The 25,309-nt window shown below is 40.2% G+C and overlaps 1 protein-coding gene across 1 annotated transcript in view; it reads left to right on the plus strand.

Annotated features, from left to right (window-relative positions):
* Positions 1-3,008: 3,008 nt before the first annotated feature.
* Positions 3,009-25,309, plus strand: part of SMPD3 (sphingomyelin phosphodiesterase 3) — a gene marked incomplete at both ends in the record, with an annotated part of 33,139 nt that continues 10,838 nt past the window's right edge. Inside the window, 3 exons of the mRNA XM_079541318.1 lie at positions 3,009-4,346; positions 14,602-14,677; positions 22,486-22,641. Coding sequence (XP_079397444.1) covers positions 3,009-4,346; positions 14,602-14,677; positions 22,486-22,641 — 1,570 coding nt within the window. The remainder of the gene's footprint in view (positions 4,347-14,601; positions 14,678-22,485; positions 22,642-25,309) is intronic.

Consider the following 25,309-nt stretch of genomic DNA (forward strand, 5'->3'; position numbering starts at 1 on the left):
GTTGTGAGCTGATTCCTGCCTTCAGTCTGTGTTACGAGCCCCTGCCACCACCTAACTGTATTGTTCAGATTAACACTTACTGCTTTTCCCAGGGCTGCCTTTCACAGAAGAAATTTCTGCAAAATCAACTCATCTTCAGCTATTTCTTTATTAAAATCCTTTCTTATCCATTGTGCCTACCAAAAATGAATGGCTGCAAATCTGATGTGCTCAGACGGTGATCAGTCTAAATTCCTTTTCAGCAGGGCTGGAGGAAGGATTTTCTTATCATCATTGAACACAAATGTGTGTGGTAAAAAGAGAGTTAGCTAAGCTGCGTATCTGAACGCGTTATCTATCCCTGCTGACCCGTACAGCACACTGGTAGGCAGTCTGGTACTGCATGTGTAGCACAAGAAAAACGTGCTGGCAGGAACACAAATCGTTGCGAGGGCTTGGTTTGAAGGAACGGAAATCTAAAAGGTGACAGAAAGCAGAGGAATTGCGTTTTTATTCAGATACTGAGGCAGCACTGCTTTGTAACACTGTATCCTCTTTGTTCTATCACTGATTTATTTGCCACTGGCTAGAAATAGAAATGTCCATCTGTCTCCATGTGCCCTGCAGCGTATTTAAAGTACGCATCAAACCATTTTCCTGAATCTGGCTCTCTGAAAGCCCCAGATTTTAACTGAACTTATGCTAATAAACATTTTCTTGGAATTTTTATCACTCCAAGATGTCAAAACTGAAGAAGAGTTTTAAAGCACGGTTCAGTATTCATTCTCCTACTTTCTTATTCGGTGCATGGTTTTCATTCAGTGCATGCTAAGTTTTATTCTCGATAAATGGGAATTCTGCCTTCACTGGTCACTGCTGTCGAAGAGAACAGTTCATTATAAAAGTGCCTTTCTTAACTTCCTCACTTTCTTTTGTGCTTCTGCAGTGTGTTTGATAAGTGATCGAGCTGCTTTGATTTCGTGTTTCCATTCTTTCCTTTTCTTGCTGCCCTTATTGGATACTGTCACAGCTCTGTTTGAGGAGAGTGACACTGCTAACTGGTGATGGCACTGTCAAGCTTCATGAAGTTTGATTCACATGGTTACGTGTTTAGTAAAGAAACATTTAAATTTCACGTTATCAAAACCCCTGCTACAATCATTAAGGTTATTTCAGTGACTTCCATATACAGCTTATATGTACTGTTATACTGCTGAGCTTCCTTTACAAGGCCCCCAACATTTCAGTGTCTTTGGTTAGTGATGGCATTTGTGAATATTGCAAATATTGCACCTGGTATGATAGTGCCTGAAAGACATTCTCTATCTTCAGAGGAAATAAGTGCAACTGCTTGGTTTTTTGTTTTTTGTTTGGTTTTGTTGTTTTAGTTTTATATACGCAGTCAGTGTTGTTTTATTCAAAGCTGGAAACTGGAATTTAAAAACAATGCCATGAACTATGATAGTTTAAGTTTTGCTTAAGCATGCACCAAATAGCGGATACGCAGAATATGTAAGAAGTCTATAGGCAATCCTGTTCCATTTTTTGTGGACTAACTGTAATGCTGAACTGTAGTTCTAAACATACAGTGAGAGTACAATACCTAGGTATTAAAGCAAAGTAGTTTGACTGCTTTTACTATGCTGAATGTTAAACATTTTAAACCATACTCAATTGTATGAAGTGTTACAATTCAGTCAAACCATTTTGTTGTGAAGTGCAGCAAAGCAAACCATTTCATAGCAGTTGTAGCTTTTGCTCTTGAATGCATTTTTTCCCCGAGAACTCTGGCAATTTATGTAAGCTTAACTTCAGTGATGAAACACGAGCTGCCCAGAGACAGCTGCTCCACACTGCTGGTAAGGATTTGAAGGCAGCTGATATCAATAAATGAATATTAACGTGAGTGGATGAAAGACACTCCAAAGTATATATTTCAATTTAAGGCTTAGATTTGGAGTAGAAATCTATGTCCTCTATGACAGCATGAGTCCTGTGCGTGATCAGTGTACTGAAATACATAGGTCACTCCAAAAGTAATGCCTCCTATTTATGTCCATGGAAACCACAACAGATACAGTGAGCACAGTAACACTGTGTGATAGAGCAGAGTCTCAACCACAAGACACGACTTTACAAAATAGTTACTGCCAGTAGCTGTTCATTTTTGCCAGCAATGAACAAGAGCCTAAAAGTGTGCACCATCAGAGGTGGCCACTGTTGCTGTTGCCCCTGCTGAAATGCACCACCCACTGCCTTGCTGTGCTCACATCCACCGTTCGCTCCCAGGAATGTTTAGCGAGCATCAATGAAATGTCAGTGGTGTCATTTTTTCTGCACTGAGGAATTCAGCTCCTCACTGTTACTTCGTGTGTGTTTTTACATCAGATGCCATTTTATCGTACTGCCCCTCTGTGCCATCTGTCTCATGGTGGCAAAGTGTAAAAGAGTACTGGTGGGAAGGTTCAACTTCTACTGAAGTACCAATATCTGCCTCTGGCATCCTGGGCCAATATAATAATACAGGAAGCATTACTTTCAGAGCATCTCTCATAATTTACAGAAACACCAGTCTCTCGTGGTTGGAGTTGCTCTACATCCATGGTCTGTGACTGACTGCTGGAAATTCTAAATTAAATAAAAAAGGGAAATAATTTAGACTGTAAGGGATACCAGTATGAGAAAATTTGCTTTAAACTTTTAGTAACTGTTACATATGTATTATGTCTCTTGTTCTTACAGATTTTCTTTTTGTCTCTGGAGCATTTCGTTATGGCAGCGTGCAGTGAGCAATGACATGCTTTGACAAATACAGATGACAAAAAGCCAAACAGAAACCGTGGCCTTCTTTTCTTTCTACTCCAACACAGTGAAATGGTGCTCTTACAGTTTTGTTATTGACTCTTACTGGAAAAAACAAACTTCTGACTGGACCTTTTGTTCCCCAAACCTCTCCCAGTGTTGCTATGGATGCTTGACACAGTGACACCATGTAGTAGGCCCTGAATTGTTGTCATAACTAAGTTGCAATGGTTTTATATACTTCCCCATTTCCCAACAGCTTTCTGTCAGTTCTGCATTCCTTTTCCTGGGGCCTAATTTTCCCATGTTACTGGTTTGCAGATAGGCTTGTGGCCTCTTTCGTTCCAACTACCTATGAAAAACGTCAAAGAGCAGATGATCCATGCTATTTCCATGCACTCTGCATCATTATCACCACTCCCATCTACCTGGCGCTGCTGGTGGCCTCTCTTCCTTTTGCTCTGATAGGCTTCTTGTTATGGTCCCCTCTCCAGTCAGCCAGAAGGCCATATATCTACTCCAGGCTAAAAGACAAGAGCCATGCCAACGGAGCCGCGCTGCTCAGTGAGTGGAAGGCTGCAGGGAATGGGAAAAGCTTTTGCTTTGGCAGTGCCAATGTTTGCCTGCTGCCAGATTCTCTGGCGAGATTTAATAATGTTTTCAACACACAGGCTAGGGCTAAAGAGATTGGCCGGAGGATCCGAAATGGGGCAAGCAGACCACAGATCAAGATATATATAGATTCTCCTACCAACACATCCATAAGTGCAGCGAGTTTCAGCAGCCTGGTGTCCCCCCAGGGTGGAGACAGCACTAACCGCACTGTTAACGCCGGCATGAAAAGGACAACATCAATGGAGTACAAAGGAGACAATTCTGGCTCCAACAACAGTGAGGATGGTAGGGATGATAAAGCTGGATCTGGAGAGCCAAATGAAGGAGAGGAAAATACTTGCATTGTCCGCATAAATGGAGAGGACAACGGCCACATGTCAGACATAGAAACAGACATTGTCAATGGCCAGGCTAATGCTAGCGGCACAGCAGAACACTCGCTGGAAGGCGACACAGAGGTCTCAAAAACGCCTAACCACAAACAGAAGGATGGAGATTCTGGCAGTTTAGACAGCTACTCTGCCTCAAGAGAGTCACTAGTTAAGGTTCGTGTTGGAGATGGGACAGTGGACCAAAGCACTGTTAACAACAAGCTCCTCTATAAAGCTTCAATCATGAAGAAGACTTCAGTACGGAAAAAGAAACATATGGATGAGACCTTTGATCATGAGATCTCTGCTTTCTTTCCTGCCAACTTGGACTTTCTGTGTTTGCAGGAAGTGTTTGACAAAAGAGCTGCAGAGAAATTGAAAGAGCAGCTTCATCACTATTTTGAATACATTGTCTATGATGTTGGGGTCTACGGTTGCCATGCCTGCTGTAGCTTTAAGTTTGTGAACAGTGGTCTGCTTTTTGCCAGCCGCTATCCTGTTATGGATGCTGCCTATCACTGTTATCCCAATGGAAGAGGAACGGACTCCTTGGCTTCCAAGGGAGCCTTGTTTCTCAAGGTAAGAGCTTTTTTTTTTTGAAGCCATAAATATTGACTCCACACATGTGACGAGTTATGCTATTTTCTCTCAGTCGTTTCTGTTTGCAGAAAGCAATTTTCAGGTCTAGATTACCTGATACAACTGATTTGTAAGTTTTGTGGCCTAGATAAAATGTTGAAGTGTTGGACGTGCATGGAATAATGGGGGAGGTAAGACCAGAGTATAATTTTAAGTACCAAAATTTGAAGTAATTTTTGTGGAATTTCAGTTTCTTTTTGCAAAAACCTCATCAACAAAATGCACTTGTTCTAAATGTCATAACACAAGTACAGCACAGCAGGCATTACTGCCAGATGCTAGGCCATGCGTTACGTGTTAATGTGAGTCGCATAAAAAAGCAAGTATTAGCTCTTGTATTCTTTGATAATAGTACGTGGCATAAACAAAAGCCTGTTTGTATCTGAATACAGGTTTTCCAAAAAGTTGGATCTAAATGATCTGTACTGTACTCTTTTTATAACCAGATGAAGTTTATTCTTTCATCATGAAGTGTTGTGTGCAAAAAACACGTGTGTTGTGCCATACACCAGGGTAAGAAAGACTGTCCTTCAGCATATGCACATATTACGGATAAAGAGATTAAAAACAATCTGCCTTCAGCTGCCTGTTGCTGAGTCAATGATTTGTTGCCCTGCTAGGCACACAGCAATGTCTCCGTTTCTTTTGCAGAGAATTAAGCCTCTTTTAAAAATTCCACTGGGATGATGAACTTAATTAGGGATTCAAGTTGTTAAATAATGTTACAGTTAAGCAGGGAATAGGGACCAATTAATATGAAGATTCAATGATGACTACTATCTCTTAAATATCACAAAATTCTGTCCCAACTAAGAGACTGTTTTACCTTGGGTCTGTGTCATTCTGAGTTACTGCATCTTATACATAAAATACTTCTAATTGCGAGCTGAATGTGTCCTGATATGAAGTGGCTTTTTCTGAATTGTACACTGTATGAGCAGTCAGTTCCTTCTTTGACCAAAAAAGAAAAGAAAGTAAGAATGATCTATTTTAGCTTTGAAACAAAATTGGTTTGAAGGTTGTTCTTGATGTAGAGCTTAATCTGACTGCATGCATGTGGAGTCCTGAGACAAAAGCTACAGTAAGCAAAAATCCTGGCTTGTTTTTGAAGTCACTGAGAATCAATTCCTTCACTTCAGAATTTTTCAGGTCTTACAGTGGGACATCAGCATGCAAACCACCATCATACAGTGAGGGTGGAGAAGCACGGGGTCCTTCTGGCCAGTACTTTGCTGTTCTAAACAGACAGCTTTTGTCACTGCTTTTAGATACTTCTTTTACTGGCCAAGGACAGCTCGTGCATTACCTTCTACGCATGTGCTGTAATCTAATCTACATTAGAGTTTATCTTGGTGTGGTTTCGAGGATAGCAATACAGCCTTGCAAAAATACACCAATATGCCTCGCGCTCAGTAGTGGCATGGTGTTAATTGTCTCTGACCCGTGCAAATTCTTTACACTTATAATCCTGGTGGAAAGCACAGTGCTCCTATTTCTGGACTAGGAAATGTGTTATTTGAGTACTGTTTCTGTAGTATACTCTAGAAGCTTGTTCTTGCATAGCTGCCATCTCTGAGTCAAGGACCAGTTGCTTTCTATGCTGCTTAAAGAAGTGTGAAAAGGAAATGAGGGGAGACTTGAACATTCTGAAAATACAGATAAAATCACCTTGTTTCCACTTACTGGGAGGGTGAAACCTTCATTGAAATCTTTCAGAACCCCAGAGAAGACCCAACAACTAAATTCAGAGGAATGTTCAGAGGAGGGAATGGTTGATTATCATTTAGTGAGTGCTGTTTTTCTCCTTGCTACAGATCTAACTGTTGAGATAAATAAAAGGTCTCAGAACCAAACTTTTAATGCAAATGGAATTATTTTGAATGGAAAGGCAACACTGTTCTGGCAGAGTTGTGTCACGTAGCAGATAACCTGCTGTCAGGGGTCTGTGTCTTGTACATTTTTTGCTTTTGGAACAGGTTCTGTTTCCAGTGAATAGGAAATTATCCATTGCCCCCATCTTTTCTTCTCTGCCTTTATCATCTGGATTGTAAAGTTCAGGTTGAGATTTGGAAGGATTTGAAAGATTTGCTTAGTCACACAGAATTATTTTACCTGAGAGACTTATCCAGCTCAAGGGTTATTATTAGGAGCTACAATAATGATTGGCTCTTATGTACTGCTTTCATTCATATGTCCCTAAGTGCACAATATAGACAGGTCACTATCTGCTAAACAGAAGGAGAAGCTATGGCCCAGGAAGTTCAGGTGATCTGAATCTGGTTTTAACAACTGGGGTGTCACAACAGCAACAATCCAAACAGACAAGGAAGCAGATTACAGGCTAATGACTTCATGCTACCTAAGAGATATCTGAAGACCTGTGCAAAGGAATCCCACTAGTCTTGGTCTGTTCTCTTCCAAAAGACACCTGCCACAAAAGGTGCTGTTGCTAGCACATTCCTGACAGAGATCACAGGCTGTTTTTTTCCATCTGGATAGGCTGATGTTCTCCAGGCCAGATGAAGGCAGCAGGATGACACGGTTGTGAGCAACTATTGTGTAAAGCCTGTTTTCTGCATTAGTGGCAGACTAATTTATATCCAACACTTTGATCTCTTCAAACTCTGGCAGTGTTTCTGTGTCCAGTATAAGAGGTTTTCAGTGGGACGTAGAAGGAACACAGTCAGAGAAAAAAAAATAGTGTATAATAAGGTGGAAACATAACTTGCACCCAAGTGACAATTTTGTGTCTGAAGTGTTGAACCACTATTCATACTTGCTGCTGAAGGCTCAGAGGAGAAGTCAGCAAATACATAAATCAGCCAATCCATTTCCATACCTTGACAGGCAGGACTCGTGGGAGTCTCCACTGTGACTCTGTGTTCTAGTGCTGCACTTCGCGTTAATTTACAAAGCCTAAGAAAAGAACCCTTGAGCTCTGTAGGTCTTACAGCTCTCACTTCTCCAACGGCTGCTCTGCTACAGATAGAGGAAAGACGTGTGAGTGACACAGATGCTGTCCTGGGCTGGGGATTCTAAACGAGGTTGCATGAAACTATATATAGCGTGTTGCAGCAGACTCGGTTTTCTGCAGCTGTTGGTTTGACACTACATAATTTTAATTCTCAGTATTTCTGATGAATTTAAAGGGAGTTTAAAAATACCCATCCCTTGCAGAAATTGGATTATGACATTGCAGTCAAATCAAGTTTAAATGTATTATGAGAGCACCAGTTTGTAAATTACTAGAAGGTTTCAAGGTCTTAACATTCATCTTGAGACAGTACTGGCAGTATGCAGCAATATCCTTAGTGATATTGCTTTCAGGGATGCTGTGCAAGTTTGGGGCTCTAGTGTAATAAAAGCAGAAAATTCACCTCACCTGTTGAGCACCTGGATTGGAGAGTCTGTCCAGGTTTTTCCAGATGTACCCATCTAATCAAACTTCTCCAGACAAATCTTTCCTCTTCCCTAGCCTTAAATTGTAATTGCTGTAACTAACGCACATCTAAACTGTGCAAGATATGTACATGCATAGTTGGGTCAGAGAGGTCAACAAGAGAGAGGTTTTCAAGATGGTTATTAAATGAGAAGAGGTTTTGGAGTGGTTTTGTTCCTACTGAGACTGGGAGATGTGGAAGAATATGGAATAATGGCTGTTCTGCATACTGTAATTTGGGAGGAGGCTGTTCGCTTCTTTGGCATCTGTCAAGAGCGCTGGTTTTAGCAGAAATAAGAATTCTGACTTAAGGCACAGTATTATAACAAAGCAAAAGCAAAAGCACAGTCTTATGTGGGTAGTTTGAATAATAGACTGTTGGAATCAAAAGGGAAAAATTGTAAGTCTTGTGGGTTTTGCACAATTTCTGAAAGAACTTGTGTTTAATTAATATTAATTCCTAAGCTTATTAGCAGATTTAGTTTTCAAATTCTCTGAAAATTACTGCTGTTCACAGGAATTACAGTAACTGTGCAGAGAACATGTTATTATTCTTTGTTTTAAAGGAAACCTAGCAACCTTTGCTTCATGTGCAAACCTAGCCTTGCTCTCAAAAGAGGTGATATGGTTTTAACAGACAGTAAAAGGAGCTCTGACTGCACAACTGCTTCCAAGCAGAATTCACTTGCTACTTCCCAAGCATCTGCGATTTATGATAAAAGGAGGTTCCCTGAATTACCCTCCCTGATTCTTTTGTATTTTACTGATGCATGTAAATTCTGCTTGGGTCATTTAAGCTTTCTTCACGTTCTCTTAACAGCTTTCCTGTGCTGTGGATGGTTATGAAGGGCTAACTTATGCTACGCAGCTGCACAGCCTATATAACCTTAAGGATTACACAGAAAAGCAGGATGGCTGTTGAGGCCAATAGGAGATCTGGAGATTTCAGATTTTCTTCTCCTTGATCAGTTGTCCCGTGTTCAAGTTACCCCAGGATGTTAAAAGAAATGTCTAGTGCTGCTCATGAATTTGTTTAGCTAACTGTAAAGCCACCCCATTTAACTTAGGAGGGTAACCTAAACATCTTCCACATGTTCAGTTTTTGCTTTAAAATGTTAATGTAAGAATTGGACAGAGTCCAATAAACTTGCTGAGAGGTTTTTCATGGTTTTCTTTTTTTAAAGTAAAGAGGTAACTCTACCCATGATACTTTACCATGTTTACTTCACCTTGATATAATTTAAGCTATTAATCATGACCTTTTTCTCCTTCATTAGTAGGGACGTGCTAAAACTTTTGTGGAGGATGAAATGCAGGTTGGAGAGAGTGAGCTGTAGGCTTTATCCCTTTCAGAAGAGAAAGAGCCCTTCATTCGTGGCACCAATTTACAGCCACTTTCCCTCAAAAATAAACTTAATGAAGCTTTGCCAAATAGCTAATTCTCTCAGCTGCTAGAGCAGCAATTGTTGTCACATAACAGCTACAAAAAAACAGAATGAAATGATCAAGCACTACTGTGGGTAGAAAGAACTGCAAAGCACCAAACAGAATTTTGTGCTCATCTCTAACATGTAAAACCTTTTAAAAAGTTATTTAATATGCTTAAATATATTGATAATCATATATTAATAATTTAACTAATATATCTTCTTTAGAAGTCACTACATATCCCTGAAGGCAAAAAGCAGAGTTGTCAATGTGCTAATACGGAATGCATGGTTTTGCAATGGCTCTGCTCACCAAAAATAACTACAACAAAGAGGGCAAGGTGCAGGAATAAAGTACATCTTTTCTGCAAGTTACTTCCAATCTAAATCACCTCTGTGGGACAGGAATGTTTGAAGTATAAGTAGCTGCAAGTTTTCCTTGGCAACATCTCTGAACAGGAGGGGGAATTAGGGCAGTTTGACTCAGTATGCCAGCTTGGTGCTGACTTTCCTCTGAGTCTTGGAAAATAGTTAAAATGGAGGTGAAGGGAGAAAAAAAGTCTATGAGGAACTTTTACAATCTCAGAGACTAAAAGTTGAAAGAAGAAAGCTGTATTATCTCTTTCTTTTTTTCTTCCTTAATGCTACTGTTTACTCACTGTATTTACACAGGAGGTCTTACGACGTTCTCCTAGCAGCTGAAATGGGAGGTACAGCTGTGTGCTGCTACCCGGCTGTCTCAGAGCATCAAACCAGGCCTGAACCAGGAGCGTGCAGAGACACTGCTCCTGTGTGCACACAGTTGCTTTATCTGCAGTAATTCGTTAAACTTCTCACGTATTTTTAATGCTACTAATATTGGCTAGTATGGCAAGAATAGTGTTTCTGTGGGAGCATGTCACTGTCACATCTGCTGTAAAGTCTGTTTGTGTCCCCTGGTCCTATTGTCTGTGGTGTTCTGATGAACTAACTTCTGGCCCCTGCACAGAAGATGCTCCTCGTGAGTTTGCTTCAAAGGAGAGGTTTTTTTCCTATGGAACATGCAGGTGTGCTTTCAGCCTGACTAGTTTTAGCTCCTAATAAGAACATTGTTACTTGGTTCGTGTCATGACCACAGACTTGTCTGCCATAGAACTGTACACTTTGGAGGCATGCCTTCTTCACAAGATAGAGAAGCAATCAGTACTACAATTCACATTTATTCTAGTAACAAAAGTGACAATTTAATTGTCAAATTCTCAGATAAAATGAATGGTGTGATTCATCTACAGACCAAGATGTAATTGAATCGTAATGGCGAAAGCTACAGCTGCTCTGTGTAACAGCCCATCTCCCTGAGAAGTTACCTTTGGGTTTTTTGGCTGCATGCTGACTGTGGGCTGCTGAGCTCTCCAGCTCTTTCTCCAGTTTGCCAAAATCTTAGTTCTTTTCTGGTTTGCACGCCTGGTTTTCCTTCCCGTGACAGAAAAAGCAATGGCATATTCTTTAAACATGTATGTATGTAAACCCTTTGTATTAAAGGGTACACACAGCAGTTGAGAAATTGCCTACTTGTCTTAGAATGGCTATGTACCTCTAGGTGATGTGAAGCTTATACAAAATGTCACAAAAGGTTGCTTCCCTCTTAACAAACTGTTTTTGTCTACACATTACTGGACAGTGTTTAAGAATCTTGTTTGAATCTTTAATTGAGTGTGATTTTTTCCTGAATACTACAGCTTCAATTTTTAAGCATAAAAGAATGAACTAGAGTGAATGAAATAACATTACTTGCTGTCATGGGGATTACTGAGCTACCTGGAAAATCTTGCACATTTCATGTTTATCATTCAGTATATGTTTATCATATCAGTATAAGAAGTATACAAAGCTGTAAACACGACAAGTATGGTCTTGAACAGTTTACATTTATACACATCTGTCCCAGTAGTGCAAAACAGCTCAATCCTATCTGAGTCTCAATAGATATGCAAACAAAGGAACAGGGAAATGCTACCTAAACAGTGGGGGCATTTCAGTACCAGCTTAACAAATAGCTTCAGATCTGCCATTGCTGTGTTAGCAAACCATCAAATACCTGGAAGTAAACATTCTTTTATTTCATTCACTCTAGTTGTAAAATTTCAACTGTTGCTACTTGAGAAATTTGTCAACAAGAATCCTTCCAGTGCAGCCTTGCTAACGTGATTTCTTTCACAAACACTATTTGTTACCTGCTCCCCATCCACTTGGAGGACACAGTAGTACTTTGTGTTGGAGAAGCTTTCAATACACAGCAATAGGAATTTACACAACTTTGCACTGTACATGACAGTGTCAGCATGGTTCCTCCAGTGTATTCTACTAAAGCTCTGTGGCATAAAGTGGTAAGGAATCTTTTAATGAGAAGTACTTGATGTCAGTCTCCTGTGACTAACAAGAAAAATCTAGAGCTGTCGGTTTTTGCACTTACTTATTTAATTCACGGGCAGGGAATTAATGTAAATATGTTACAGTGGAAACTGGCATTTTGATTTCCAGGCACAAATACAACCACAGCAGAGTTAGTAGGTTTTTTTTAAGGGAAAAATGCCTCCTCCTCATCTGCAGAGAGCTTCTTCCCGCACCAGCAGCGAAGAGAATAGGTCAGAATGCACCTCGAGCTTTTACTTTTCCAGAAGTTTGAGTAGTTTGATTACTTAGCCTTTGCAAATGTAGTAAGAATTAGAATTAAGAATTTTGCATATTTCAGTGTAATAATATTGAAAAGGTTTTGTCGACTCAGAAATTACGCAGGAGATGCTACTAAACCTCAAGATAACTGAGAGTTTAACAGTATAGCACATATGGCTTTTCCCTCTTGTAATGGCTGACCTATTTTAGAAAGCTGGGAACTTAGATTTAGGTAATATTTTACAATAAATTTCTGTATAAGTAGCAAAGTGGTGCACAAGACATCTAAGACTTAAAAAATGCAATATCTGAATACTTCCCTATAAAAAAAAGTGTATCAATGAATTTGTTACTGACGCTGATCTACTAATGTAGACCAATTGAAGTCAACCTATGTTTAGGCTTATGAGGAATGAACTACTCTGGCTTATTCACTTGCACATATTTTCTATGTAAATATGAATTTAGAAGTGCCTTCTGCACTAAGAAGGAAGAAGTACGTTTTACTTGTCAAGCGCTGACCTGGCTTGGTGGAAGTGGAACCTTTCTGCCAGGATCCACGTTGCAGGCTGAAGTGAGCAGTGGGTGTTCTCTTCCTGCAGGGCTGCCACGAAGGTGGTTGGGCAGAGTCACCGCAATATAAAATAGCCTTGAAAATGCAGTATTCTAAATGTAGCTACAGCACTTGGCCACACAAAGGAATGTTTCTGCCCAAAATTACAGGGCTTGTAGTATTTGGGAGGTCAAGTCGTTTTCCTCACTGTCCTTTTTCATCTGTGAAATACCAAACTAGACTGAATAATCAGATTTTTATTACTATTTTATTTCAAACCATATTTAATGTATTAATGTTTTTCCTGTAGCTGGGGACTGACTAAGAGGCTGCAAGAATATTTATTTTCTCTCTCTTAGTAGTTGTCATATTTATATTTTCCTCCATTATGATTATACTCAAAACAACTCTGCTTGGCTGTTTACATCAATGCTGCCACTTAAAATAAAACCCACAAGTCAAAGAAGTTGGGGAAATGGGAAATCTGCGAGATGAGTGGCTTTGGATATACTTCCATTCTGGCACTTTCCAAAGAAATTCTAATTCTGTTAATGAATTACGCTGATGTCTGCTCATTTTTTTGTTCTTGTTTGGTTCTTGAATTAGAACAGTGCTCATGAGAGCACCTCTCCCATCTCCCCCAGAGGTGCGTTCTGTTCCTACCACGTGCACAGCCAAGCGGTGCTGTCCCCTGGCAGGGTGTGCTGTGCCCACTCACCTGCAGGTAGCTGCAGTCAGTCTGGGCCATTTCTTGTCATTCTTGGAGAGCTACAGATCCCAAGTCCGTTTCAGTTTAGATACGCATGTACAGGGACACTGCATTCCTCATTTCTGATTAATGGCTGTGTGGTGCTACATATAAATTCGTTTAAGAGTACAAGGTCTTATGAAGCACTCCATTAAGGCTGCACAGGAAATTCTAAAGCCAATTTGAGTTGACTTTCTCAAATGACTAGAACTTCTATTTGCACATTCAGCTTTTAGACTTAAATCTTTTATGCTTTTCTGGAAAACAATTCCATCTGCGTTATGCACTGAGAGGATCCTAAAAAGCACATTCTTGCTCTGAGACAAACTTTACATGCAGTGTTTTCAGTGTGGTTATGTTAGGTAACAATGGAAGATGTATCATGCACAATTCTTTGCTGCAGGAGTCATTGCAAAATTGCAAACCAGTAGACTTTATGACAGTTTTTGATGCTGACATCAAAATCTGATTCTGAGTTACTAAGTTTGGAAAGCAGTATCCATACACCTGCCTGCCCTGAATAGTGGAAGACTTACACAGTTGTTTCCCAGTGTTTTCTTGAAACCATATACACAGTGCAAGAAATTGGAATGATCCTCCTTCTAATTCACCTCTGACACTGTGACAGGTTCAGACCAAGGCAGCCTGCTGGAGGAAGAGTTCTGCAGCCAAACTCCTGCAGTACTCAGTGACAGCCACCAGCGGATCTCTGCATTCCTTGAGATCTTGCTACTTTCTTGTGAGTTTAACAGAATCCTCTGGCTTAGAGGTAAATCCAACGCTGATGTACTTCCTCATCTTCCTCTGCCTTCAGCCTCTGTGAAGGAGGTTAACTGTGGAAACAGCACTAGGAGCACCATCAATATTCATCCTGTCTAAATGAGGATGAAACAGACTTGAGGACAGAATAATGCAAGATGTTTATTGCATGCTTTTCTAGCTGAGCCAAACACTGAAAGTTACCAAGGCATTGGTAAGTACAAATGACTTCTAAATTCACTTGCTTCAAAGCCAGCTTTCCAGTTATACAATTATCAGATGGTTCTTAGTTTTCTTGTTTTTTCAGCTGTCCGAGTAAACTGACAAAACTGTGTGAGTAAACTGACAAAACTGTGTGTGATGGTGGCTTTTTTTTTTTTTTTTTTTTAAGCAGTGATGAAGAAGGAGTGTGTGTGTTAGATGCAAAATGGGACCTCAGTAATGCCAAGTGTGACGATCAGGTGTTCCCGAGGGGTTTGTGTGTTCCCAAAGCAAACTAGGTGGAAAAAATGGAGAAAAAGGCCGGTGTCATGTATGAGCACTGCACCACTGCAGTTGGTAGTGGAGCTGTATGAGCTCCTCCATGGATGACCTTTTGTCTCTTCCTTTCCTTTCAGGTGCAAGTGGGAAGTACACCTCAGGACCAAAGAATTGTGGGATACATTTCCTGCACTCACTTGCAAGCTATTGCAGGTACTGTCCTAATTTGCTTCTCACAATTTGTCTCTTTTCTATGCTAGCGGTGGCACTGTGCAAAAGCTGCCAGCATTGCTCATCCAGTGTTTTCCACAAAGAGCAGTGTGCATTGAGGACAATGGTGAAAGAGCGAAGAAAGGAAAGTAGACAAATACTTCACAAAATCTTTGCATTTCTTTCTTGGAGTAATTAAGTATTACTTAGATAAGATAAGCACTGTAAAAAATCCCTTGAGAACTCTTCTTCCCTTTGCTCTCTTGACCAAATACCATTATTTCAGCAAATGCATTACTGTCACCATTAGTTGCATTTATGAACCCATATGGTGGCTACCAGTGTACAAACGAAAGTTATGCAAGCAGAAATCAGAGGTTGAAAGAAGCCTAAATTCCCTGTTTTTACCTGCCAATTTCAAACATAAACAGCTAGCAAGTTAACACTATTGTTGAAAATTTTTCTTAGATGTGTTTCAGAAGGAATCCCACTGTTATATTCGTTACAGCATGAACCAGCACATTATGTCTCCTTCATTCTGTGAAACAGCATTTTCTAAGATTCATAAGGATAAGATGCCACAACACTTAAGTGGGGTTTGGAAGGATTTGTTAAGAATCCTCACTGAATTAACAAAAAAGAACGAGATGTTCTTTAATATCATATGTCTGACTGTGAGATATGTGGGTTCCACTGCTCATAATAAGCAGCCTGGAATTTCATGTAGGTCATCAGGTTGTGGCTGGGCTTGTTTCCTCCTTAACCATCGCAAACCTTTCTGATGATAGCACTCAACACTTGGCTCTCCTCCTGTCAGTAGGCAGAACTAGACAGTGACCTTATCTCCATTTTACAAACCAACTCCAGGAAGAGAGAGCAGGAAAAGTTAGTAACTTCTGGTAGTTCCATTTCGTTTTTACTGTTCTTACACATATGTTTTGAAGTGAAGTTTCTCCATTTTAGCTGTTGGTCTGAACACTTGTTAATTAAATGTCTATGGAAAATATTCCACGTCTCTCTCCGATCTTAGCATCAAAACTATTAGTTCCAGACTTTACAACAGGTGTAGTAATGAAGTAACAGTCAAATCTAAAAGCCTTTGCTTTGTGCAAAGGGAGGAATGCAAACACTTAGTTTTACTCAATGTGATTCTTGGGCTCCTGAGTGAGTGCTGCAGAGCACCAGGCAGCCCTCCTGGACTAGCTGAAGACAGAATGTATGCTGCAGGTTGAGACAAGGCAGAAATGCAACGTGAACAGCAGAACTTTGAATCTGTGCTCTACGGTATGTCCAGGTTAGCCAGACAGACAGCCACCATTCCCAGTGCGTTAGAGAGACGGAGAGTTTTAAAGAAGATTCATGAATTTTTCAAACACGTTTTAACAGTGTACTGTTGTTCAATTTTCTATTTCTAACTCTGGAATTATGGTAATGCATGGTGAGATTGCTGTTGTAGAGCTGAGGATTGTTGCTGCTATTGTTTATGTTATAAGCCTCTGGTTTTAGTCCAGTTTCTTTTTGCATGTTTTCTTAGCTATAACCACATTATGACATCACTAAAATACTAAATAGGAATGGGAGAGAAAAAAATATGTATGTATTGGGAAGTTAACATTCTTTTTTACTAAGTCAGTCTAAAGCTTCTCTAAATCAAAAAAAAAAAAAAAAAAAAAGTAATTTTACATTTTCCTATTTATGTTCTTGCTTTGTATTTTTATGCTTATCTGGCTCAAGCAACGTTCAGATAGAACAGACAAGGATCTAAGAGTCTAAATGTCCTTTGATAAATCATATTAGTTTATGTAATGAAATAGAAAACTAAAGTTCATAACAGTTTGGCAGAGCTGCACTTCAACATGTATCATCTGATTCAAGACATTTCACACATTTAAAAAAAATGTCAAAAAAACCCTCAGGTTCAACTGTGTAAAGATGTGTTATCTGTAACAAGAAGTACTGCTTAAAAGGTTAACCATTTAAATCATCTTGTCACACGACTGGGTGCAATTTAGCTTCCCCTCTAGGATACACAAACTTGTGCTTGACAGTTGTGGTACTTACATGAGTATAAAATGAAGGGATGCAACTGTTCATGGTCAGAGAAGAACTAATGTTTTTTTTTTCCTAAGAGATGTGCTAGCTAAACCCTGTTCCAAGCAATTACAATTTGTTCAGAGCTGACTTTCACCTTTTTCACTAAAGCTTTAGAATTAGATGTAGATTAATCTAACCTCTCAATTCCGTACCTATTCCTGAATGTTGTTACAAAGGAGCTTTTCCATTTCTGCTCTGGAAATAGCTGCATTTCAGTGACAATTGAGGGGGTCCTTAACGAGTCTAGAATGTTATTTTCCAGGGGGCTGTTAACTTTACATGGTTTTTCTATGTTTTTCAGTTAGTGTTTAATGTTCTGGGAAGATTTTGCTGCCTAGAATCTACCTACTTCCCAAGTCCCTTTGAGTCATGCCTTTCAGACGTCCTACCAAGAGACTGAACGGAGGGAGCCTCAAGCTATTGCAGCCCAGGTGCAGATAATATGCGCTGGATGCTCTCTCATAAACTCAGACATGCTTCTTTTTTGCATTTATTGCAAATCCAGTCTTTGGCATGTGCTGGCAACTCAGACCTTTCCAGAACTGGCTTTACCAATCCATATGTAGCTTAAGCAGAACTCAACTCGAGCGTGAGAGATCTCTCAGTGTTTGAAATCATGGCTTGCGATCAACAATGTCTCTGGTGTTAAGCATCCTTAGGCAGTGATTCTATATACATTTCCGAAGCAGCAAAGCTAGTTTATGCATACCATGTCAGTGTACCCTTGCCTTTCCTCTCATTTACACTATCAGCTGTTACAGGCTGCGCTGTACTTGACTGGGGACCTTACCTAACTGCAGTCTAAATGAGCAGAACAACAAGGTTCTTTCGTTGCTGTTGCTGTTTTGGTGTTTTTTTGTTGTTGTTGTGTTTGCTTTCCCCAGCTCCGTCTGGCTTGGATAGATTACGCAGGGCAGCTTAGTTCATCTCACAGCCAGGCATGGCATAGCCTGTCTCATGGCTAAACTGGGTGGGTCCTTTGGTTGTAACTTGGAATCCATACTCCCTTTGATTACACTTCACATCTTACATTTTCTTTTTTTGCTCATCTTTTCCAGCACTGATCACTGCTGAGAACTGTTTTTAAAAGCTTGCACTTGCAATCTTCCCATTTCCAGTCCCTGGCTGGGCTATCAGCTGCTTTGTTAATTCTCCCTAGTGCTCCTTACAGCTTTCTGAGGAGGACAAAGCAGTCCTCCTTTGGCACCTCCTTTTGCAGTTCAAACTAAAGCCAGATTTCACATAATCATTTCAGACGTGAATGAAATGGGCAGCTATGATTATCCTACAACGAACGAAGGTGAAGTATTTGTTTATGCTAGCTGTGATTTCTCATAATACCCTTTCATCCTTCCATGAAATCTGAAGCTGAAGGGAACTAGCAAAGAACTGGGAAATGCTGACTGCAGGAACCACTCACCACACGAATACTTGCAGTTTTCCAGCCCAGTTACTGAGGAAAAGGGTGCAGAGCAATTAGCACAAATCTGTATTCTCTGGTTAATCACTGGTGGCAGTCAATCAGATCAGTGATTCTATCTGAACGTTTAATTACAGGGGAAGGCTGGAAGAAGGAAAGTGGAATGTCATACTGGGGAGATATTTCCTAGTGCCTTCTGTTAATATTAACCAATGCTGTTTCAGTGCAGCAGCAGGCAGGCTCTGAAGTGTTGTTTTTTTTCAATGACTGTTCTGGACTCAGGCTTGGCTTCTCCTCTACTTCGGTGTCCAACCAGGTCAGTTACCTTCATCTCCAATGCTACAGATCACTGGGAGCTGTTAAGACTCAGTCTCACTAGGAAGTTTTGCACCCAGATATGAACAGCACCTGCTGTGTAGCTACAGGAAGGCAGACAACAAGTTTAATGCTAATCTCAGAAAACAGTTATATTCAAGTTGCGTTTAGGGGATTTTTTTGTTGGTAACAGAGCTGTAGCTCACTTCATTGCACACACTTCACTTCATGTGCTTAAGTGCAATTGCTTCCATGACCTCTAGTGGGGAGAACCAGAGATGTCAGAGAGGGGAGAAACGGAGATAGCAGACTGTCACAGGTTCTGAACTTGCTCTATTTCTAGAGCTGCAGTGCTTTCTTCTGTGGTTTTCCGGCGTACGGTGCTGCTCCGAGGCTCGTGGTTGTTAACAAGGGAGATGTACGTCACTGTGCAGCTAACGCTTTTTTAGTAATGATGGTGCATGCTGCCTGTTGTCTTTCACAACGTCTTCCTGAAATGTTTTTGCATGTTTTTCTTCTATGTTTTTCTCAATAGTTTCCTGTTTTGGAGAATTTTGCCTCTTTGTGTCTATTAAGTGGGTTTTATGTTTAGTAAGTGACTTTGCTGTGTTCTGTTTCAGGTTGTTGTCATAGTTTTATGCCCTCATTGGTAGTGGCTGTATTATCTGATCACTCATCCTAAGTAAAAATATGCCAGATAAATACTTCCAGAAAATGCAAACAGGATTCTGACAATTCAGGGATCAATTAGACAGCGCTTAGACAGCCAAGTAATATAAAATCAGGACTTTGTGTAGAACAAGATAAGTTACTGTAGTCTTGTCATTACACACCAAGCTAGTAGTTGCAAGGCAGGCCAGAAGAGGTTATCTCTCTCTCCTTAGAGATAAGCTAGGATAGAAAGATGCAGGTGATGCAAAAGGAGGGTCTGTGAGTGTGAATAAGCTTCTCTATGAGAGAGATGGCTCTGGAGGGATCTTTAATTAATGTGCATGAATGGCTGATGTGAGGTGTAAGGAAGACAAAGGCAGGCTCTCCTTGGTCGTACCTAGTAACAGAACAAGAGGCAATGAGCACAAACTCGAATGCAAGAAAGAGCATTTAAACAAAGCAAAACTCCTTTATAGTGAAGGTGACTGAGCACTGGAGCAAGCTGCCCAGAGGCTGGGGAGTCTCCATCCACAGAGACACTGCAAGCCCAGCTGGACAGTTGTGAGGGGCCTATATATGAGCATGCTTGGGCAGAGCCCATGGACTAGATGGTTACCAAAAGGCCCTTGCAACTTCTTCCTTTCCCTGAAGCTGCATCTTTAGTTAAGCAGAATGCAAACGTTAGTCACGCGCTCTGTTTGTAGTTAGTCGCTATCACCTGCTGTGGGCTGTATTTGTTCCATGTGACCTACTTCTTGTGCTTTTGTCTAAATACATCTTAACTGTTGGGTTTTCTTATGCTCTGTAGTATACTGGTATGTACGATCAGCAAATATGTCAAGTGCACTTCTGCACTGAATGTGCACTGTGGTAGCAAGGGGGTTTTCCAAGAATTCAGTGGACTGGATTTGTGTCAAGCAGTGTGATTAGGGTATTATCTGAACGTTATGTACAAGTACTAGAAACTGTAGGTCAGGGAATAGTTCCAAAAAGCTCTTGTATGAGCTTGTGTATTACAGCCCATCTGCTACAGATTTGTTGGGAATACCTGAAGATTAGAAGGAAAAAAAATCAAGATTATTTGTTGTTTGAATTAACAGCCTGAAGAGATGAGTCACTGTCAGAACCTACTTGAAGGTCTCTTTTCCTGGTCATGTTCTTTTCAATATTTCATGTATTTATTCAGGATTGTATCAAACCACACTTGGTGGAAAGTTTTTGATTCTGTTTGCATTTAACTATCACTTTAACAGAGCCTGCCCCCAGTATTCTGGAAAGTTCAACCACTCCCAGGTTAACTGTGTTAGGAGAATGAAGGTCTGGTGACTGAAATCTGTGTGCTAATGCAGTTACAGCATGTTGCAGAGTTCACATTTTAAAAGCCTGTAAAGTGCAGGTGGCAAGCTCAGATGACTGATTAACAAGCTGTGAGGATGCAGACTTAAATACTCACGATCTCCACAGTGAATCACCATTAAAAGTGGCTCTGGACATACATAACTGATGTTCCTAATTGTGACTACAACATTTTAACAGCCATCACAGGCTAGCAAAGTAGAATCATTTTGGTTAATGGTCTGTAGGTTAAAAGAAAATTCTAATAAGAACAAGTGACTTTGGGCTCACTGTTTTTGCTTATGATTGTGGAATTTGAAAACAAATCTATTTGAAGAGATGTCCTGAATCGACATCATTTCATATCTGAAACAAGCAAAGTTGTAACTTCATGACACATACAGTGAAAACAAAAGGAAAGGAAAGGTAATATAGTAAACAATTATTCCTAGAATGTGTCTCTTCCTACTTCTTTCCCCCTATAAAGCTTTCACTGATTCTCTTAAAATGGTTACAGTGATTAATTCTTTCTTAGACTTTGTCACCTAATGTGCTTGAAATTAAGGGTAGGTAGTTGCCATAATTAAAAGAGCTGGTTTGTGTCAGTTTCACAAACAAAGAGCATTTGGCAACCAATCATCCATGTCGCTTATAAACACAGGGGCACAACTTCAGCACTCGTAGTCATAAGATAACTTCCCTGCAGCCAGTGAAAAGGATCTGACTATTCATTTCTGAAGTACAGCCTACCTGAGGTACACATGTTCTACATAGACTTTTAGAAATATGAAAAAATACTTTCAGCTTAGTAATTCTTACTTGAACATAAACAGAACCCTTCCTTGGATGGATTACTACTGTATGAGTAAATTGAATGTTGACGTATAAATCCTAGTAACATTTGAAAGTTAAATTTTTCATTTTTTAAATTTAGAAAGCAGAGAAAGATCATGCTGCCCAGACTTGGCCAAAGGGTGATATTTATTCTGAATTCCCAATCATTAATTTAGCGTATCATATCATCTTCCACTTGTGGCCAGGAACATGATTGTTGGTCAGTTTCCTGCAGCACAGGTGTCCTGTCTTCCTGTTTCTTCAGGAGTGCCTATTATGATTCCAGAAGAAGATATTTACATCATCAAGTCACGGTTCCTAACGAACTCCATTCTGGGCTAAGCCTTATGTAATGAGTATGCTATTATCCATGCCATTTTTTAATTTCACACCTTTTTTTCTCAAGATGTCTAACAATAGCATAGCAAATAATATCACCATATTATTAATTACAAAAATGTGTCCACGCTTAAACAACTACAGAAGTTGTTCACCCGTTAGTACTATTTCAGAAATTTGACTTCTACTGAAGTGTTTGTAAAGATTCTTGTGACTTCTGTCTGCTCATACTGTATCAGGTATCCTACAGAAAAAGCTGGTTGAAACCACGTAACTAAGACATTTCCCTACACAAATTCATATGTGCAGTGTTTCATAACCGAAGGCTGGATTTTCATCTGTTGTTATTCTATGTAAGAATTTTGAATACACCTAATTGTATAGGTGAAATTCCTTTTATTGCAGACAAGGCCCTGCAAGGCTAGCATACCACTTACACCTCTCATAAATCTGAGGCTTAAAATGGCCTTGTCTAGGCTCAGTGATGCACGTGCTAAGTTTGGTGGGGTTCTTTCCTTATTTTAAAGAGAAGGCGCTCCTTTAATTTTGTTGCCTCTGTCTGCCCTGCTGAAGGGATTATGTTTGATGGATAGTAGAGAAAATGAGATCGGAATTGCTGTACGTCATTTTTCTCTTCCTAGTTTGCTTTAATCTCAATATCCTCTAAGTGAAACAGGTAAGATTCTGACCATGCTCTGCTCTGTCTGCTGGGCCATAGCAATGGCCCTAGTGATTTTGCTGGATGCACCACAGGCATGCAATGTTCTGAATGTCACGCTAAAAGAAAGGCCTTATTTCTTGACATTTCTTTTTTCCTTTGCAGGAGACACTACTGTTCGATGTGAGCAACTGGATATGCTTCAAGATTGGCTGTCTGAATTCAGAAAATCTACCTCCTCCTCCAGCACAGCCAATCCAGAGGAGCTGGTGGCTTTTGATGTAATTTGCGGAGATCTCAACTTCGATAACTGCTCCTCTGGTAAGATAAGCTTTGCCTTTTCCTTGCGTGTGCCTAATCCAACATGGGATAGCAGAGTTCTTGATACATTCATTTTGTGGGTTACAGCAGTGTACTAATTAGTGACTGGCGTGTGCAAGGGAAGGCTTAAGAAACATCTTAAGGTAAGTCTTGTCATGAGCCAAGAACAGCAGCTCACGCAAATTCTGCCAAGTTATTAAACATGATGGTTTTTAAGGCACAAAGGGCAGCAATTTGCAACTTGTTGCAGTAGCAACAGTGAGAAGAATCTAGTTGTTTGATGTTACTTGTGTGAGGTAAATGTGCTAAAACACATCATATAATTTCAGTTATTAATAAAAGGGGTGCGTGCTACAAAAAATCTTGCAATTAATAGCCTTTTGATTGTGCATGTACACAGATGCAAGAGATTAATGCCCCATAGAGAACTCAACATCACTAAATCGATCTTGGAAAAAATTAATGGATGGCTGTGTACCTTCCATGGCTTTTATTTGAGTTGAAATTGTTTTTATTGCGAGTTGAAAAACAAAGAATTTTAAATGTTTTCTTCTATATTTGGAAGCAGGGGGCACTGGAAAAACGAACACCAGAGAACCGTAATTAATGGCTGGTGAATTTACAGACAGCAGCCTTTTCAAACATAGATAGTATACTGTTAACAGTTATACAGCCAACAGAGTGGTGCTATATCATCTCTGCTTCCCTCTTGGTACAGTTCATGCATCCAGCAGAGTTCCTTGCTTTATGCAGTGGCAATGAACTACTGGTTTGCAGCCGGCATGTGGATCAGCAGAGCTGACGGCTGCAAGGCCAGCTGCATGACTGGGCCAGAACTGAAGTACTGAGATAAGAGCATAAGCCAGGTAGGTGAAGGGGTGTTCAGTCATAGAGATTTCATCTGTGCACTGTGTTACAGGGTGCAGAGTACAGGTAAGCTCAAGCTTCAGCTTTCAATTGGGGATTCAGCAATTAGAAAAATAAAATTGTGTGAGAAGGAAGGGACTCCTACAGGCCCTCTGGTCCAGCTCCCTGCAGTGAAAAAAGACATATACACATCCAGGCTGGATGTGGCTCTGGGCAGCTTGGTCTGGTGGTTGGCAGCCCTGCACGTAGGAGGGGGGTTGAAACTGGATAATCACTGTGGTCCTTTTCAACCCAGGCCATTCTATGATTCTTTGAAATACGGCTCGATCATGTGCTCAGAGCCCCATCCAGTCTGACCTTGGGTGGCTCCAGCAATGGGGCATCAACAACATATCTGAACAACCTCTTCAGACTATTGAGTTTGTAGATTAGCAGGTGAATATGTGATCATCATCACATGTGAATTCTGTAGTCTTCATAAAAAGCCTAGGTAATTGGGACAGAGAGGAACAACTACTCCAATAATTTACAACAAAATAAAGCAAAATAGGCATTGTCAGATCATAAAAATAGGTACCATTCTCTCATCTCATGGCTTGTATCAGATACTTGTAATGGAAGATTTTAGCAAAGTCAGAGAAACAATTAATTGAGAAGAGACCACCAACCCAAAACAGCCTTACTGTTCATTTCTAGCTCATCGGTACAAAAAGTAATTTAATCACAACTATCTGATCTGAAATAAACTCAGAACGGCCGGAGGAGGTGTTCCAACTCCGAATCCATTATGGGTAGTGGAAACGAACAGTAAGCAGAAAGTAAACAGAATGCTGCAGTGAAACCAAATTTTTCAGGACAATACGAAGGTAGCAGGAGTTGGGAAAAAAGGAGGAAATTCAGTCAGTAACAGTCTTCAGCTAGGCACACTGCTTCAAGAGAAGGCTGCAGAGGTAACTGGAGCAGTCCCAGTGAAGGGAGACAGGAGCTGGGGGATACAAATAGGCACAGCTACTTCTGTTTGACTGCAGTTCCAGCTGCAGTATTCTTGGATGGATGCAACGGCTGAAGGCAAATACATCCTTCAAGGAAATAAACTATCTTCTGCATACCAAAGGGGATCCTGCCCAGTCAGACTGTGATAGTCTGCATGTGGGGCCATATAGCATGAAGAGAAAGACGTGGGTGAAGCTGTGAGGTAATGTGTGTGCTCAGCATCCTCTGACTGAGAAGTTCTGGTACTCTAACCAATACCTTGAAGTACAAAGCAAAATTAGTGCCTTTGTGACTTGTCTTTTTAAGGCAAAAGAAAACACAACTATTTGTTTTTGCAAATACAGTTGTAAATGTTGCAACTAATAATAAAGACACAATTAAAACATAGCTTATAAGAATGTTTTTGTTATCTGTAACTTATTCATACTCTGTTCTCCTTTAAAATTCACTTGGTCTGGGAAGTGAAATTAAGCTGGCTATTTGTTATTTGTAGATTGCTTCGCTTCCTTATGCACTAAGCAAGATTAATGCAGTGTTTTAAAGTTGGCATGTATTCTTGTCCATTTTACATTACTCATTGTTTTAAGGACATTCATTAGGATTGCAGCAACTGAACTGCTGGGTTTTTCTGCCTTCTATAATCAGCTTTCTGTAATTCTGGGTATGGGTTGTTTTTGGTGTTCTTTCCCACGCCACAGATTGATACAGCAAATAATTAACGTTGTTGCAGTGAATATCAAGCTTCTATTCTTAGATGTATTTACAGCACAGTTTTCATAGACCTCCGGGTTCACAAATAACCTTATTC

Source organism: Tetrao urogallus (assembly GCF_951394365.1).
Source record: "Tetrao urogallus genome assembly, chromosome: 12".
In the NCBI taxonomy this organism is placed as follows: domain Eukaryota; kingdom Metazoa; phylum Chordata; class Aves; order Galliformes; family Phasianidae; genus Tetrao; species Tetrao urogallus.